Below are 20177 nucleotides of genomic sequence, written 5' to 3' on the forward strand. Positions count from 1 at the left end.
TTTCGTAGATCATTGTATATATTTAAGTAGGAATCACTTTTCTCTTGAATAAACCACGTTTTATATAAATATAAACTTTTTTATTGCTGGATCTAGAAAGTACCTAAGTAAAACCTCAAAACCGAGATATCGATTAAACCGTTAGACATATATTCACTAACGATGAAATATAGAAACATATGTACGTATAGAACAATGAAAAATTATACTTCATAACATTCATACATAACAAGATTAATAGAAATACATGTACTTCTATTAACCTTGATACATAATAATGATTTCAAAGAGATCTTTATGGGGTAAAATCAACAAAAACAAGAAAACTACAAAATAATCGTATCTAAGAATACATATATCATAAAAACTTCTTGCAATTTGTAGAAAAAATATTTATTACTCTTTAGCTTATTTAAGGATGACCAATACTCTTCATATATTAAATGACTTATAAGGTCATATATAGTGTAAAACAACTTAAAATTGAATAAAACGCTTCATTCCTCAATAACTTGGATTAGAAGCTTCCCATTTCATACGATAGTCTAAATCCGCTATTTGATTGAGAAAACCATAATTTATCAAAACGTCTCTTTTTTTACGTATATGAGTTAGTGCAGCCATTGCAGTCCAACCTTGAATAAGCATGAGATACGCTACAATGCACGTTGTCGATCTTGACTTTCCAAATACACAATTAACAAAAACCTGATAAATATATTTAAAAAAACATATTTTTGATATAAAAAAAACTTACCTTATTTTGTGAGGACTGTAAAAGAGCGTCATTTATATACTTTGCAACGTCTGAAAAATGTTTGCAAATTTGTGTTTGAGGAGTATCTTCAACTCTAAGTCCCTTGTAAGTGATCTCAGAGTTTTCAAAATAAGTGTTGTTCAAATTTACACCTCGAAACTCTGCTGCATTTAATACATGAGTAATTCCGATCCTTTTCAAGTACTCAATGTTCTTAAGAGTAGCTCCATTACCTAGTATGATCCGTGGATAAACTTCATCACAGTCAACTCCAATTCTTAAATATAATTAATATTAGTTATTATAATACCTAAATAGTTTACGGAACTTTACTAATTCATAAATATATTACAAAACCTTTCTTTTTTAGAGCTTATGTATATTATGATTTGTGGCATTAAATCCTAGAGATTAAAAATTATCTTTTTATGTTCAAACAAAAATATTTGCCTACATGATAAATTAGAATCATTTATTTGCAAAAGATGTCTGTATTTTTCAATGTGTTACCTTGATAAAAAAAGAAGTTTATTTTCATCCCTTCTAGGATGAGTTGACAGTCAATAAGATAAAAAATCTAGAATAATTACATTTTTCTGTTGATAACTAGGGAGTCTTCACATCCAGGGGGAGTTAAATCTTCGGGTGGATGCGTGTATAGATATGTTTGTAACTCTTGAGCATACATTTTCCTTTCCTTGAGGGTCATGAGAGGAGTTGTTTTAGCTATGGAAGATTGATTAAAGTACTCGGGTCCATCTGATAAAACTTGACTGGAACGAGCATGAGTTCAAATCATACTGCTTTAAATGTAAATATGATGATTACCTATTCATTTTTGTCTTAATAGCTTGATCATGAACTGGAGTCCAGGGCTCTATACTTCGAGTTAGCTCTTGAGTTTTATTAAACAGTAATTTCTCCTCTTCACGCTTATCTCTTTCTTTGATCTCAATCTGATTCTCCAAAACGATAATCAGTGCTTCCAAAAGAACTTCATTCCTTGTAATTGTCCTTCCCTCGATAATTTGCTTGATTGTTTTGTCTGTTTTCAAGGAATTGAGTTTACTGTAGAGCTCATCAAAGTCTCTCGGAGGTGTAAACACAAACAAATAACAATTTCTCGTCGACACCGATCTGTCCTTTTGGTTACTCCCTTTTTTAGAAATTATCGATGGACGTATACATTTAGATCTCTTCCAGAGGAGGGTCGCCTCTAAAATAACTCCTGCACCACTCAGCTCAGATGATTTCTTACAGATCTTAAGGAGTTCAGTGAAGTAATCGATACGTTCATCTGAACCCTTAAGAGATATTCTTTGCTGTTGAAGAATCATTGTTCTATTTCCCTTGTTTTCGAGTGCTCGACGAAGGTGGGATTATTGCCAATCTATAACAAATGTAAAAATGTAAATACACTCGTATGTATGATATAATTTATAATAAAAAAATTATATATGATTGAAAATTACATATGATTTTTTAATAAAAGGATTCGGCAGAATTAGTCCAGAGTCCAAAATGATTGGAATATATGTACATAACATCAATGCTACATGAATATTTAATGTCTGTAATCTCGTTTTATGATGAATCACGTCATAGCTTTCCCAGGTAATAAGTTATATGATTTATGTATAATAGACTATTGATATTTTAAGGTATATAAATATTTACTAATGCTAACAAGTATATAATATATATATATATATGTATATTAAAATATCTCAAAAAATAGTACTTTAAAGTTTACTGATGACATTTATATACATATGTGTATTTGGAAAATCTACAATTTTTTATCAGCATAAAAAAGATGAAACAGAAAAAAAACAATGGCAGAGATGCTTTTTGTTTGCAATGTATGTCGAAAAATATATTTTTATAAAGACCTACATCTGACAATCATATTTTAATTTTTTTTCAAATTTTTTTCCAAAAAATATAGCATTTGAAATTTTTTTTCAAAAATTTTATATTTTAAATTCAATTTTTCAATTTTTTTCTAAACAAACGTGAATTTTTGAAAAATTTTCTAAAAAAAAAACTGTAGATTTTTAATTTTTTTTCTTTACAATTTAACTTTTTGATAATGGCTACGGAGTTTTGAGTTTTTTTCCCGAAATATTATTTTTTTCGTAAATAGCTGTGAATTTTTGAAATTTAAAAAAAAAAAAATTGATATTTAAAATTTAGTTTTTCAAAAAATTTTATATTTCAAATTTTCTTCTTAAAAATTCTAATTTTGTATTTTTTTTTTTTCAAAATAATTCAAACAACCAAAAAGATAATATAAATAAATATATATATATATAATTCTGCAGGCGCCCATCATTTCGTCTCTTTTTGAGTGCATTTAAATAGTAACGAATTTACATATTAATGTAATTTATACCTGAACCTATAATTCTTTGAAATTCTATTAAAATTATGTTGAATTATGTCAGTTTGGTGAGGGAGAAAAAGAAGAAATCTTAATGTACAGTCCATCTAGAATATAGCTGGAGTTAATTAATTAATTTTGATATCATGCAGGCACATTGATAAATACATATTTGACTTTTTTTCTTTTTGTAGGTAATCGTAAGTATCTAAAATATTTCTAAATAATGTCTACTAACTATCATCAGAGAGTCTATATACATTTATCAGCATTAAGATTAAGACGTTTAAAAACAAAGAATATTATGTCTGCTTTATTTCCCCTTGGAGTAACCTAGGTTAAATACTTAGGCGAATGAGATCATAAGTAGGGAAAAGAAGATGTAGAACACAGAAAATGTTTTTTTTTTTCTTTAATGAGTGTTTTTTTTTTTTTTTTTTTTGCAAAGTTTCATGAAAAGATGTTCAATGTATGTACATAGTTACATAAAAAGTTATTAAAAAATCCAAATTCTAAATCCATACTTCTTCATTCTCCTTGCATTAAATAAATGTCACTTCTCTTTTAATTGTGAATAAAAAAAAACTGCATCATGTCTGTCAGGTGCCATTAGTCATATTTTAACTTCAAGCTCTCTTAAGGAAAGAATAAAAAAGCACAAACAGTAGAAATATACCGATATCAAAATTCCAGCCTATTCCAATTGAAATTCTGATACTCTCTTTATGTACGATTCCAATTTTTTGTTAATATTATGTATAAAGGAATTACTTACACAAATAACAAATTGATTTACTACTTTTTAAATTAGGGCTTGACGAGAAAATCGATAAATATATTATACATAATCATGATTATTTCTAGATGTAAATAATTTGAAATCAAAATTATTTAAAAAGTTAATTCCTCTATCTGCTTAGGAGTCAATTTATTCCTGGTTGGCTCAGATATATTGCCCGCACTACTGAGTATCATTTCATTTTCAATGGATGGACTTGAATTTTGTTGTTTTGCACTGATTATATTTTAAAATAAAAATTAAGAAAAAATTATTTTATCCTGGTCCCCTACAGGCAGGAGCCCTTAATCTTAAACCTACGTTAGACCATACTATGATCCTCACTTCCTTGTATTGGTTTAATAATAAAATCATATTTTTTTTTTTGATTAATAAAGTATATAACTAAGTAATCACAGGTTTCGGAATTATTAACCCGATTCTGATAATCGATTCCAATACTTCAAGAAAGGCCGATTTATACCGATGTATCGGTAGATCCCTAATAAAAAGTAATACGGAGGAAATGAACAAGAATCTTTTAATTTTACCTGAAGTACATTAAGTAATAAAACATTATTATAAGCTAAACTTGGCAAATTCTCAATTACAATAAAACAATTAATAACGGAAATAAGGAGGAAGAGACCGAGGATAGTTCCTTTTTTTTTTTTTTTTTTTTTGGTGAATTAATTCAGACAAGCCAAATTTTAACACAACAACCTAGCATATTGGCTATTACTTATATATATTTAAAGGTCAATAGATGTCTCACAAATATTGCACATTCATCCGTGGCCATGACGGTTGTAATACTAAATTAGAAGTTAAGAAAATTAGACTTCAGAATAATTTCCAACTTTCAATGTATTATAGCTGATAAAGATAGAATAAAATACAAATATTATAGATAAGATAAAGTAATTATCAAAATCTTCTTTAGAACTTTGTCCTGGCTAGAAAAAAAGTATGCTGACAGGCGTAAATATTTAAACTAATAAGGATGAATAAACAATGCAATGGAAATTTTAACACTTGTTGCAAATTATTCCTTTCTACTGAACGTTACAATAACTTTAAAATTCTCCTGGAAACCTTGAGCTCAATAAAGGATCCTTTCCTCAAAACTAACGCTACACTTTGATGTGTTGATTGATTGGATTCTTTAGTTAGGGATACAAGGGCGTCCACTGGGGTAGGCTGGAGGGTCTGTAGCCCCCCCCCCCAAATATACAAACTTCATTGTAGCATTGACGATCTCATACATTACGATATATCCACGAAATTGATTGCATGCACTGTTAGAGGCGGTGCAGGCTTTAAAGGATGTAATAATCTAAAAAAAAAATATCTGAAAAGGATTCGATGTACTCTCTCCTCATAAAAAGTTTGGAAAAATATGTTATTTTCAAGATAATGCTCGAAATCCCATACCTTAATAGGGGCTCCAAGTGAAATAATTTTCTGTAAGAAAACAAAACAAAATTTTCTATTTAAAACAAGATTCGAATATTCTTTGAAAGAAACAAAATTCAAATTCAAAAAGATGTAAAAACAGATTGCCCATATTCATATTTTCCATACACCCCAGTAGCAGAAACACCGTTCTTGATTAGAGATATTACTTTATTCAATACAAATGCTACGTCATTCATTGATGATACCTTGAACATACCCCTTTTGTCGTCAGATGAAGTCCACGACTGAGTCTTGGATTATAACATTGTCTTATCTACATATATTTGTATGTTTTTCGTTCTCTATCTTCTGCTGAACACAGGGGATAATTATTGATAAATATAAATAATCTATTTTTTGAGTAATAATAAATTTTTTTGTTTGTTAAATAAACAAATATTCCCATCAAGGTTTAGTATGTTGGAGTAAATGAATGATGATGATTATTAATTAGGTACTGTGGTTCTGTGAGGGAGGAGTGTGTTAACAAAATTAATTAAATTACATTGGTAAGAATATATTTTTTTTTAAATAAAAACTTACTTGTTTTGAGTTAATTTATGTATGTATCTGTCAGAATCTTATTTTATGAAGGAAGCACCGTTAATTCCTCCTTTCTATACATTAATGAAACATTTATCTGTTACACACATATGTATACATGCAAGAAGAAGAAAAAAAACCCGACCGGAAGAACATTTTTGGGTGCTTTCGTTCATTCAAACGCTTTTTTTTGTGTTTGTAGGGAATATGTATACACATCGTCATTATGACTCTCTGATTTCATATCACATGATGAAATTCAGGAGTGAGTTTTTGATAAATGAGTAGTAAAGGATATTACGAGATGTAAATTGAATTCTGACACAACTTACTTTGGTTTGTCCTTATATTTCAAACATTTATTACTAGACACTTGATATTTTGACGGTATTGTACAAAGAGTAGGAAACATAAATATATATGTTTTAGTCAATATGAAGCAAGTTGGCCTTAATATAGTGCTTCAACCGCCCTGAAGTGACTATCAAACCTTAATAATGGAGCCTTACTCAAGTTATTTCAATTCCTCAATTATTCGTTCTTTGAGGACACTCGAATTTGGTGTTTGTTTTGCGCTAAAATCAAATGGGTTGAGGTACAAAAGTTTTTCAGCCAACAAATTCACTTTCATCCAAAAAATTTGTTGTATAATTGATCTCTCGGTATACGTTTTATTCCTTCCAAAATCATTCTCTTTTGGGTAGTTCCATAATATTTCAACAAATTTTCAAACAATTTGATACCCACTACGATGAAAATTTATTTTAACTCCATTATCATTAAATATGATCACTTAAAAAAATAATTTTAAAATCGACCTACTGGTTATCGAGATATGGGCCTTTTTAAAATCTGAACCATTAAGTGGCACTCATATATTGAAAAACTATAATAACTGATTTTAGAGGTCATACTTTTGATAGAAGGTTGATTTTGCTATCAAATTATATATTTTTCGGGGTGAGGAGTTTGAATTTGATGGTATAATTGATTTAATACGAAGGGAATGCAATGTTTTTATGTTTCGAAAGGTATCTTTGGGAACCAATTTGAGGATGAAGGATTGCACGAGATTAAAAAAAAAAAATAGTTTTTTGATTTTTTCAATAGTTCCATATTCCACTAAAAAAATGTATTGATGTTTCTGATTTCCTTGGACATTAATTTAACTATACAAGTTTAATGTTAATTAACATAAAAACATTGAAAATCTTTGTTTTTTCTTAGTTTTACACTGATGATACCATCAAATATAAGCTGTTTACCCCAAAAAAACCCCATATAATTTGATACAAAAATCATATTTCTATAATAAGTATGACCTCTAAAATCAATGATAAAAGTTTTTAAATATGTGAACGCCACCTAGTGTTAAATATTTTAAAAATGCCATCTCTTGGTAACCGGTTGGCCGGTTTTAAAATTATTTTTTTGGAAGTGTAAATTTAACTGCATACATGCAATTTTAAATATTTTTTCAAATAATTCAACCATGGGTACATTGCATTTGTTGAAATATAATGGAAATACCCTTTCTTCTCATATATGATTTGTACACGTTGCAACTTGTATAAGCAAATTGTACAAGTTTCAATTTACTTCTTCTTAAAATGCATTATTTAATTACAAAATCGTTCATTCATATATAAATTCATACTATTATTTTTATATTGATACAATTAAGATTACATGGTTATTGTGTATTCATGAGCAATACTATAACTGAAGGCATTTCTACTTTGTAATGTGCCACTGAATAATTATATTTAAGAAATATACATAAAAAATAGACAAAAATGACACCATAATATATCAAGCATCCATGAAATATTCAATTATAGCATGATTCCCATCCCAAGTACTGTAAATCCTTAATTTGAAATTATTCATCCCTCTCATTTTTTGGTTGCAACATGTACAAAACATACAAAAAAACAATTTTATCAGTAATTTTATTAGGGTGTTCCTAACTTTTGGGGTTAAGCCCCCCTCCCCCAAAATGGAAGCCAGAAACACCCCTGTGAAGCAGCATGCCCATAATCTAATTGTGGATTTCAAAGAACCGTTGGATAATTATCAATCACGGAACTTTAGAGTTGGGTTTTATTTACCTATCCATTATTGAAGGAATGAATAAAGTGACATCATTTATTTCCTAGATTAATTGATTAATACATATTCAATCAAAGAAATTCCTTTTAATTTCATATACATGAACGTATTATGTATAATATATGGCCCCAATGTTTGCTCCAATTCCATAAAGAATTTAGTGCCTACATATCAGGGAAATAATTACAACACATGTACACTATGACGTGACTCTAAAAATGAGAAATTACGTAATCCTTAAATATATTTTCAATTTTGTAAATTGAGAGTAAAATTAAAACATTTGTAAACTTTTGTTTTCTCATTTTGAGAAAATATGTACATTAAAACAGGCTGTTGTGTTAAAACTACTACAGATATATATTTCATGAAATGATACAAATCATTCCATGAAATATAATGAACAGATTTATAAATTATAATAGACTTTTCTATTTCTAAAATATTTGTTATTTTTATGGGCAAAAAGATTTTTTTAAGTAAGAAAAGTTAGCTGGCTTAATACAAACTCATTAGGTTTTTGATGTAGTCAAAATAGGACAAAATATCGTTTATTGTTACTTATTACAAACTCAATGTATCGAAATTACATTACACTATCCTATTTTTGTGTTAATATTCCCCCTTCGTCTGCACAAAGACGAGAATAATAAAAAATCTGATAATGGACAAGTTTAATGCCTCTCAAGCAACATTTGGCGTAGTAATGGATATTTAAATATGAAGAAAATTCTACTTTTGGGTCGAAATTGAACACCTTTCAGTATCTTTTACCATTCCAAAGATTAAAAAATAGAACAATTTATTGCTTTTCATTTTTTTTTGATTTTTACAAAAAAAAAATTTCTCATTTGGTCCAATTATGAAGTAGAACAAAAAATTTGTAGGATCGAGAAGACTAATCACTCCAAAGTGTCTAGGGGCCTTGGTAGGATCGATATTGGGACACAATGGAGCATCTTGTTGCTATCACGGCACTCGCTTATATTTCCGTGGCAAAGAATAATGTACTTGGGAAAAAAATAAATTAAATGCTCACCAAGGAGAGAGATTCAAAGCATAACCAAAGAGACGAAGAAGATGGATTAGCTCGAGGTAGGAAGGGCGGCCTTGCTTTATGAGAGTGAGCTTCTCCAAATAAAAATACCTGAAAATGTGAAGACATCTCTTAGTTTGAGAACGATAGACAAGGTGTTAAAAACTGAGACTACTCACCCCTTGATAATTATGGTTCAAAATCAACTTGAAGAATACAAACTCAACGCAATTACAAGGAAGGGGAGTCCATATAACATCCCCAATAGAAAGATGAGGATCCACTTGGCAAAGGATGATTTCAGAAATAAGTTTGTTAGGGCAACTGAAGATGGATAAAAGTAGATCAATATCTCAAGACAAATTGGGATCCAATCCTCAATCCAACGGAAATATGCCTGAAATGTCGGATATCGTCGGGGGTCTTCTTTATTGGGAGATATTTTAATGACGCTCGGGCGCACTGTGTGGATTGCAATCAAGTGAAGACAATCTCTCACTTATTCCGGGGCTGTGAGACTTTGCAGGGCATAATAGAGTACGTTGGAAAAGGTGTAGGAGAGAAAATAGGAAGGAGACCTAATCCAAACGGTATTCGGCTTTGAAGGAACCAACGAGGGACTACGGTTGGCGTCGAAGGTGATATGTAAGCTCCAGACTCTTATCTTAGCGGCGCGCTTCAGAGTTGTCTTTCCTTCACAAAGAATAGCCGAGGTGGCTCTCGACGAGCTTAAATTATTGCAAATAAAGACGGACCTTTAATTCCATTGATGCGACGACAATGCTGTGGACGTTATTTGTTTAATTTTTTTTTCTTAATGTTTATCTATTCAGTTTTTGTGTTTTTAGCATCATAGTTAGTTATTTTATGATATAACCACTAAAAAAAAAGATAATAATAAGATTTGAAAAAAATTTCCCAAAAATTTAATTTTTTGTGAATAACTATGGTTTTTGAAATTTTTTTCCACAAAATTTAATATATGAAATTTCAAATATCAATTTTTTTTCTAAAAAAAAGGATATTTGAAATTTGAAACAACTCTAATTACTCCTTGTCCAATTTTTTGTCGTTACTTGCACGAGTTAGAAAAAGTTTTGCATCGTGAAATAATCAATAATTTATAAGAACAATAATTCAATTGTTTTTGTTTGATTAACTTCAGATTTTCGTTAGAACTGAGCTATTTATAAATAGCTCAAATTCGTATGAGACCAATACCACAATTACTACAAAAAAAAAAATCGGATTTTTTTATTTTTGTAAACTCGATTTAAAAAAATATTCAAAGTTTATGCGTATATAATTAATTTAATTTTTAAATTTTAGGTATATTAAGTTGATAAAATCAGTATTTTTTCTTTGTTTTTGATAATAATTTGATATGAAGAATAAATATTAAAATCACTTGTATGCGAAAATAACTGATCTTACCAAAACTACTTTAATCTGGAATTAAATGTTATATATACATATATATTTAAATAGCCAAAATTAGAGACTATGATAGAGTATGAGTAAATAATTTTAGAAAGCATCTTAAAGATTCAATAAAGAGTGAGGCATTTTATTAGCTTGCCAACCCATCTCACCTTGCATTACTGCAAGAATTATCCAGCATCATGCAACTAATTAATCTTTGCTATAGAAAGTAATCAGTTTATATTTACAGAATATACACTTATCTGACAGAGATATTCCTCTCAATACGAAGTATTACATATTAACCTATGTGTAAAAAATTCCATCAAAATTTGGAGTAAATAAAAATGATTTAAAAGCATAAATAATTTAAAACAAGTTAATTTTTGAAAGCGTAAATAGGATTTTATATGCTTTAGAATTAAGGGATGGAATTTTTTTGATTCTATTATTGAAGTAAATTTACACCCATATTCCGTTACATTCAGCTTTCTTCAGTACAGTTTTCTAATATTTCAAATCCTTTTTAGTTTCTTAGTCCAGTATTTACAAATATTCAAAAAGAGTGAGATACATGTTAGTTCATAGTTTGGTATTTCAAACTACCCGCCATATTTGCAATACTTTCAATACAAATGAACTACATTTATTATATGAGACAAAACTTTAGTTCTAAAATAAGTTTTTTGAAGTTTAAATTTAGCAAAATACTCTAAATAGCTCAACAATAACTATGTAATGTCATAAATCCTATTCAATTTATAAGTGCGTATAACACACTCTTTTGATATATCGTTTTTTATAAATAAATAAAAAATAGAAAGTTGTTAGATGTATCTCACATAACAGTCTCGATGACACATTAAGTAGTAGATATCTGACTAAACTATAAAATATGTTGATCAATGATGAATAAAAATGGCCACATTTTTTAAATACATTAAAATTTGAAGGGAAAGGATCCAATTAAAATATACAATTATTTATTATTCATAATCACATGCTTAAATAATATGTGACCTAAAAAATGGGAGATTACGATTTTGAAAATCAAAGTTTGTCAAACGAATTAACAAAGGTAGTCCAATATTTATCTTTAAGAGTACATAAAAAGTACTCGGCGTATATAAAGTGAAACGAACTTTTTATTTCCTAGGAATTTTCGAAGAAAGCCGTGAAAAATGTTTTAAGAATAATAACTTTTACAAGATTATGAGTGCGTAAGTGTAGTAGGTAGGTGTAAATGCATGTATTACTAATACCTACTTGAGCATTACGCACAAAAATACGAGATACATTGTATATAGAAATAGTTATTCAAAAGCAAGAAATTATGATGTCATTTTTTTATACAATAATATTTTAGTATTTGGGACATGTATTGATAATTACAGTGAGAAGGACATTAGTAAGTTCAAGATATGTTTTCATTTTAACAGAAGCGTACGCAGGGGTAGGCTGAAGGGGCTATATCTCCCCTCCCCCAAATTTAAGGAATTTTGTATTTTTTTCAAAAAGTTTAAATTAAAAAAAAAAAAGTAGATATATACTTGTGAATTTTACGTCCTAAAAATATCATATTTCAATTGTTTTTCCAAAATATTTAATTTTATGAAAAGTTGTAGATTTTAGCAAAAAATAATCAAATTTTTATTTATTTCTATTGTAATTTTTGAAATTTTTTGTGAACAGCTGATGCTTTTTTAATTTTTTTTCTAAAATTTTAATACTTAAAATTTTTCTCCAAAAATTTAATTTTGTATGAATAGTTGTAGATTTCAGCAAAAAAAAATCAATTTTTGAAATTTTTTGTGAATAGCTGAGAATTTTGAATGTTTTTCTAAAAATTTAATATTTGAAATTTTTTGTCAACAGCTGAGGATTATTTACTTTTTTTTCTAAGAATTTAATATTATAAAATATTTTCCAAAAATTTAATTTTGTGTGAATAGTTGTAGATTTTAAAATAAAAAATTCAAAAAACTTAGTATTTAAAATGTAATTTTGAAATTTTTTGTAAACAGCTCAAGATGTTTCATTTTTTTTTTCCAATCATTTAATTTTTTATAGTAAATTATTTATGTGGATACATGTTTTGAGAGTAATACGTAAACATGAAATCTTGCATCATAGTTGAAATATGAAGAGCTAAGATACGTTTACTAAAGGGCTCGAGGGAAATCAACAAGAAAAATAGATTCTTATTTATTACTTTCAAGTACATAATATTGTAATTCATCAAAATATTTATTTTGAAAAAAAAAAAACCTATTTAAATAAAATGAGTTAAATATTTTCTTTCGAAAGTACTCAAATATTCATAAGTATTATAATATTCACATTCTATAAAGACAAAAATAATAGTCAAATTGATAAGAAGTATGAATCTAGATGATCTAATTCAAAAAATCCAATTCACACGTTTGATGGTATTATCCAGATCTTCCTTTTATTTATGCATTTTGGAAAAGTAAACATTTTCATGGAGGAGAAGCCTCGAGGCTTTGTATCTGTAACTGATCTATTTTTGCAATACACTGCACTGCACATTTGATATTTTCATTATGAAACATATATTGTTATTATTGGGTAATTAAACCAAACCCACAAAATAGTAGATAAGACACCTCCAAGACCTTTCAAATAGGAATTATGGCAGCTGACTGTTTTAAGCCAATCAGCAACGAGAATCAAAAAACATGCTCTTCTTCTACTGAGTCCCTGCTCTTGTCCCTTGAGACTTGTAGCCTGAACAAGGCATGAAAGGGTGTAAGGATATTAACAAGTAAATACAAAAAGGTGTTCAACATTTGTATATAAAAGTGTGAATGTGCATATCCATAAGAGACTCATTGACAAAAATAATTTTTCTTTTCTTTTTCAGCCATCTAAAACCAAATACCTTGGGTTGTCCAGTGTTTTTTTAAGTGTTCAGAAGGACTCTAGTTTAATATTAGTTTTATTCTAAAACTTGATCTTGAATCAATAATATTCCTCAGTAATTTTTTAGGATAGAATACGAGGGTGGTCCTAAAAGTTTCCGATCAACGTGAAGATGGTAGCACTCGTAAATAAAAGCTAATTTCATTTATCTTTTGGCAGTTACACAACAAAGTTTCAGCTATTTTAGACTCAGAGTACTTTTGTAACAGTCGTTTGAGTGAGTTGATATGAGTGTTTTTGTGAAAATTGACCAAATCGATTACATTTTTGTTTTTTTAGTAAAAAAGGAAGTTTTTGCTTTGTAACATATTTTTTTTTGTCGGGATGAAAACCTTTTTAAGGATTTCTTCTATAAAAAAGGTCATTCCACCAGATTATGCAGAGGAAAAAATTACTTAAAAAACAAACTTGGAGATACCCCTGAAAGAGTCTTGTTGTGTTAAAAGTTTGACGCTCCTACGTCAATCCAACTCCGAGTAACTGAGATAATGTCTCATTAACATTTTTTTTTCTTTTTTTTTTTTGCAGAGAAAAACACCGAGTACTATTTTGAGGTTTACAGAGATGAGAGCATCACTTCGAGAATTATGTAGAGTTACAAAGAGACTATGTTGAAAAATAAAATACAAAAATATGAAAAAATAACTTGTATTTAGGTTAGGTCAGAAACTTTTCAGACCACCTTCGTAGTTATGAAATGAAAGAGTAAATCAGTGAATTAAAACAGTCGTGTAATAAAAATACTATTTTGGGTTAATCTATTTTTTTAATGTTTTTAATTAGTTTTCTAATTATTTAAGTGAAAAACATTTTATTCATTATAAAATCTTTTAAATTTCATGTTCAATGCAGGTAGTATTTCACAAACTGATCACGAATTAGTAGTTATTTTGTTTCGTATTTATTTTCGACTTTAAATTTTTGAAGTCTGTTTATAGTTTATAATGTGTTAGGCTAACTTTTGAGTTAAACAAAAATCAATAATTTACATAAAACTTAGTTTTCTTTTAGCGAAATTGTATGTTACTTTCAAATATGTCCCTATATTGTATATAATACACAATCAATCTTGAGAAAAATATCCTAGCTTGCTTATGTGTTGACGAGGCATATATCTAGTAATATGTATAACATATTTATCACTCTTTGAAGTACCTGTATTAGACATGATGCTTGTGATATTTACAAAAATGAGTTGAAGTAATGTAAGAATTTTAAGAATTTGAAATCCTAATCTTCTTTATGTCAGTCATGAGTTAAAGATTATTTACAGGGTTAGTAAGCAAAACTTGGACTCAAGAAGTAGTAGCTGTGGATAAATAATAACAATTTTGTTCTCAAAGCCTTTGCAAACTTAATCTTTAAATATGACCGCCATCAGCAGTAATCACAGCCTACACACGGTGCTGGAAAGACTTGCATGAGTTGATTACAAACTCTTTATTGCCTAACGGGGTAACGATGGATGCCTTCAGTGAGTCCACACTTGAGTGGGGAGTTCAGTTAGTTTCCCTCTTTAAGGCACACCGCACAGCAAAGTCCAGTGGATTCAAATCTGGAGAGAATGAAGGGCATATGTCTTTGGACAAAAATAAAGGAATATTGCCTTCATAAAACTTATGGAATTTGCCTGATGTGTGTGCAGTGCGCCATCTTGTGTCCATACATTATTTATCACAGGGTAGTTTCCCTTCAACCATGGCGAGATGGCGTTCAGGAGCACTTTGTTGTAGGCGTACTAGCCGATTTTTTCCAAGAGGTTGGAGAAGAAAGCGGTATTTCTTTGTAATCGGCTACCACAACTTCAAGGACAATCATTTGGGCTGTTTGTTTGCTTAGGTACACTCTCTGAATCTCTTTTTTTTTTTTTTTTTTTGAATCCAGAAGTCATTGCGCCAGTTGTACACTTGATCCACTGTGAAAATATTCTTGTATAAGAAAACTTTCACTTCTTACCTATTGTTCTTGATCAATGTGAGGACTTTCTGGGACACCTCAAGCCTTCTGGCATTTAAAGATTCTGTCAGAAGATGGCAGCGAATTCTTGTGTATGAGGAAAATCCCAAGTGGTCCTTCACATACTTTCTGATGGTTCCCTTAGCCACAAATAACTTGTTGGAGAGATGATTCACGGATTTTATGGGGCCTTCCATGATAATCTTGTCCAGACTGCCCAAGAACTCAGAATCCCTCTTCAAAGTGTGTCCTCCACTTCTTGCTTTCCTTTTTCATTATTTTCATCTTAACAATTTTGAAAACGATACTCTGTAGCACTTCACAACGTACATAATCTTTTCCACATTAATTCCTGTGTCAATGAGATTAGACATCTCTGTCTTTTAGCTTCTTTCTCACTCATGATGAAGAACTACTGAAATGTTTATTATTGAAAGACCTACATGGCAGGGAAAAAAAATAATTGCAAAAGCTCCACATAATAATGAGAAAATGAGAGTTAATTACTAGTCCACGTTTTGCTTACAAAACTTGTACGTATTAGGGTATAACTATTTCTAAAATTTCTAAATAAATATTATATCGCTAAATTAAATTAAATAAAAAATTATTTTCCATAAAAAGTTAGAAAAATTGTATTTCTCATAGTTACGTTATTCATAAGAGTATAAACAAATTTATCCTTAAAAATATAGTATGTTTTATAAGGCACTCGGGATGGTAGGCTTACTTAATGATCATTGTCTATAGACATGAAAATATGTAATTAACTGCAAATGTGGTATGTCACCTGTTGACTTCTAGGGAATGAATGTACTTTGTCACTATCATTCAATTCAAAAGAAAGCTAAAATACCTTTTTTTTTTAAATTGTGTCTAGAATACCTCTTTAACCTTCAACTAATTAACTAAGTATCGTTCATTTCTATCAACCAATAGTTATGATTAATCCTTTAAAGAAACCACAAACGTCACATTAAGTTGTAAAAATTCATCGCCACAATGAAAGAATTAAAAGTTGATAGATTATATTTGACATGTCATATCGGACCGTAATTAAGTCTCTTAAATTAATTGAAAGTTCTAAACTATAGTTAATATTCTCGGATATCTCAACTTATTCTAAGAAATTGAATATATAAATGGTCTATTTAACGGCAAATATTATTAAAATACAAATATAAACGATACTTATTGCTAATGGAAAGAAAAACACAATAGAGAATGAATTGAATAAACAACGAAAATAGAAATTCAATATTTGTATAAGTTTTGATAAAAAAGTATCCAGACTATGATATTAATCAACAATAACCACACAATAATTTCAATTTGAACCAAGCAACTAAACATTTAATCTTTCAAAATTCGAGAAACATGAATAATTTTTTTCAATCCTTATTAATAATTGCTCTTATCTTTTTTCTCCCCCCACGTAATAAGTTGCTCGAACGACTGGTCGATAAAAATTTTTGTGACGCATAAAACGTTATCAATATATTCATTTTTTAAATCATAAATTTGATGCCTTTTTCTTAAATACATTATAAAAAATGTATTCTTATAATGATCTGAAGGATTGAAACTATATTGGCATTGCAAAAATTCAGGAAAAATTCGCCATATACAGCTTCATTTAATAACTTAAAATGACCTCCGAATTGGTTTTGAATTAAAAATGACCCTTCTAATTAATAGATAATTTTTTTAAACCAAAGGAAGCTAGACAGTTCATTAGTAAAGAAATATAAGAATTGATGGACAGAATCAGTTCTTATAGGATGAAGTAGTTTGTAGTTTCTAATGAATAGATAATGTAATGAACTGCAGATTGGCATGGTCGTTTGGGACAAAAAATTACCTCTTCCAGTTGACAGAGAAATTCGTTACAAAAACCAAAGGAAGACGGAACATTTTTCTATTCATTAAGGAAAAAAAATTTATAAATTGATTGACGGAATCAGTTTTTATGAGATGACAAAAATTGTTGTCCCTAATATATTATAAGGCTATTTCTGGATCTTCAAATGGGCTTCGACGTTTTGGGCCAAACATAACTCTTTTAATTAACAGAATTTTTTATACATAAGGAAGCTGGAACATTTTTCTATTCCTTAGTGGAAAAAATATGAAAATTGATAGAATCAGTTTTTATGATATGAAGGACTTTGTAGGCTCCAACAAATTCCTTTCCGGTCACTGAACCTCGTACAATTCACATCTAGGAAAGTGTAGCTTCGATGACTCAAACTACGACAGTCCTAAATGTAGAGGGACATAATTTGAGTGATATAATAATTAACAAACTCTGTACGTTATATTAAATACGCGAGTCTTAAGAAACAAGTTCTTAGTAAGTACGATTGAAGGAGAAAACGGATTTAATTTTCCACTACGAATCTCCAAATTTCTCGGTCAATAGCCAATGGATTTTAATAATTAAGGTATAAAACGATAAGGGACACTTCATTTACAACGTAAGAGCTGCTTTTCAAATTCATATTTTGACTTTTTTCAGACTTTGTAACGTACCTACAAATAGTTCTCTTTTTGGAAAAATGTATTTACAATGCACGTTTTTTAAAATGGGTTTCAATCAATTATCCTTGAATCGAAAAATGTCGTAGGATCACAATTTTTTTTTGCCCAATATCCCTAAAAGGTTCTTTATCAATCCGAACCTGGTTAATCATAAAAATACCAGACAATTTAGTACACTTATAATACTGCCTGAGTGTATTGGACCGATATTTACTCTTCCGCATCTTTTTATGTCTTAATTGCAAAATATTACGCGTTGTCTTTTAGTCTTGTGTCAGTCCTTATTTGGTACTGAAGACTGCAGTCTCGTCCAGTTGACTCTTGTGCCGGCTTAGTTTGGTTCTGCATATTAGTCCTAAAAACTAACAAATTTCGGTTCTTGATGACGTTACTCAACTTTTTTTTTTTTTTTTTTACTGTAAGTTCTATTCCTGACAGTCCGAAGGACCAACAGTATTAAAAACTGGCCCCAATGACTTATAGGACCGGTTCTAAGACTGGGCTGGACAGAATAATTAGTATTACATCACTTGTGTATTTTTAACACAACAAAAATAATAATAAACTATATTATATAAATATGGATTAACCTTTTCATATCTGAAAGAACAAAGAAATTGCGTTTCTTTTTTCATGTTAGTTACTAATTATTTATGGACAAGTAACATTGAAATTTGATATGGTTAAACTTTAGTTCTTTAAGTTTTGCAAATAAGTGTAAAAGATTTTAACGGGTCATATGTTATATTTTTAGGTTTGTATGTATGTAGAATATGATATTGAAGTAATCAAACACCTATTTTTCATTTAATATTTAGAGGTAAAAACAAAATCGCAAAATTTTGTTTGGCTGGGACCAAGAATGACAAACAATCTAATATAGAAAATGGGTCAAATGTACACCGTTAGTATTTTAAGGGTTACAATTGATTCATGCAAAGATTTTATTAGTTAATAAAACTGTGTGTTTCTCGCTAAGTTGTCTGCTGAACAAAGCTTGTAAAAGATTTGAGTGACTCATAATTAATTTATGATTGGAAAATGTTTTGATTCGGAGGTATTTCTGGCCATTGAATAACTCTGATCCATTAGGAAAAGATATGAGCATTAAACTACACATACCAAAAATCCTTAATTTACGAGAGAAAAATAATACATTATTTTTGTTTTTGTGATTTTATTTGCATATTGGCTGCTGATTTCAATGTGTCACTAGTTGTTGGTTATCACATGAGGTTTTTGAACTATAGGTTGATTAAAAGGTTTTTTTTAATTTTTTAATACAAGACACAACAATCTAATTTTATTTAAACATACAAAACTAAAAAAAATACAAAACATGAAAGTACTAACACATATTTGACAAAATCCAATATTATTACAAACATAGAATATTATATCAAACTAGTAGATGTAGGAACAGTGTATTTTTGTTTGTAGACAAATATATTATTTCATTTTTGGGGTAAACTTCCTTTTTGATGACGCCCTCTTATGTAAAGCATCTGAATGATCCCTCATCAAACTCCAGCAGTAATCAGCCATCATATGCGAGTCCCAACGACCTTCATATCTGTATTCCATGACTTTAATGTCTTGGTGGAACCTCTCACCTTGTTCGTCGCTAACATCTCCAAGGTTGTCTGGAAACGTATCCAGGTATCCGTGTAAGTAGTGCAGTTTGATGCTCATTCTGCACCCGAGCACTCGTAGACTAAGGAGAAGTTCATCCACAATCTCTTGGTAATTGTCATTTTTCTTGTTCCCAAGAAAACCCTGCACCACATTAGTAAATGCAGTCCAAGCTCGAGATTCGACAGCGGTCATCCTCTCAATGAAATCTATGTCCTGAGTAATGTTCTGATCTGGGTCCGTCGAAAATCCCTCCCTTTTTCTTCGCATCACTAAGACTTGGAAAGGTCGAACATATCTATTGGAAACAATCACCATTGTGATCAAGAGCTTTTACAAACTGCTTCATAATACCGAGTTTGATGTGCAATGGAGGAAGGATGATGATGTTTTTTCGATCAATTAGTGGTTCATTAATGCCATTCTTCTCTCCACGTACCAACGTATGCCTTGATGGTCATTCCATTCTAACCCAATGATCCTTGTCAGCTCTACTGTCCCAGTAGCAAAGGAAACCAGGGTATTTTGTGTAACCTCCTTGTTGACCCAAAAGGAAGTTCACCATTTTTAAATCCACACAGATTAACCACTGGTGATCGAGGTATTTCAATCGTTC

General features: G+C 29.6%; 2 protein-coding genes across 5 annotated transcripts in view; one reads left to right on the forward strand and one right to left on the reverse strand.

Moving 5' to 3' along the window:
• On the reverse strand, positions 1-6039 carry LOC121128967 (uncharacterized). 3 transcript variants are annotated; one of them, XM_040724588.2, is made up of 5 exons: positions 5920-6039; positions 1586-2147; positions 1348-1530; positions 758-1034; positions 1-708 (listed from the first exon to the last, which is right to left on the reverse strand). In XM_040724588.2, the coding sequence occupies exons 2-5, from the start codon at positions 2092-2094 to the stop codon at positions 505-507; spliced, it is 1173 nt and encodes a 390-aa protein (XP_040580522.1). In that variant the 5' UTR covers positions 2095-2147; positions 5920-6039; the 3' UTR covers positions 1-504. The 3 variants fall into 3 exon arrangements, with proteins under 3 accessions (XP_040580522.1, XP_040580523.1, XP_040580524.1); XM_040724589.2 differs by lacking the exon at positions 5920-6039 and adding an exon at positions 4661-4748; XM_040724590.2 differs by lacking the exon at positions 5920-6039 and adding an exon at positions 4470-4735.
• LOC121128965 (probable peptidoglycan muropeptide transporter SLC46) overlaps positions 5775-20177 on the forward strand; it is a 24506-nt gene continuing 10103 nt past the window's right edge. Inside the window, exon 1 of one of the 2 annotated variants that reach the window (XM_071893493.1) lies at positions 5775-5885. The gene's annotated coding sequence lies outside the window, so the exon portion shown is untranslated. The remainder of the gene's footprint in view (positions 5886-20177) is intronic. The other variant, XM_040724587.2, reaches the window with a different exon arrangement.

The sequence above is a fragment of the Lepeophtheirus salmonis genome, chromosome 14 (assembly GCF_016086655.4).
Source record: "Lepeophtheirus salmonis chromosome 14, UVic_Lsal_1.4, whole genome shotgun sequence".
NCBI lineage: Eukaryota > Metazoa > Arthropoda > Copepoda > Siphonostomatoida > Caligidae > Lepeophtheirus > Lepeophtheirus salmonis.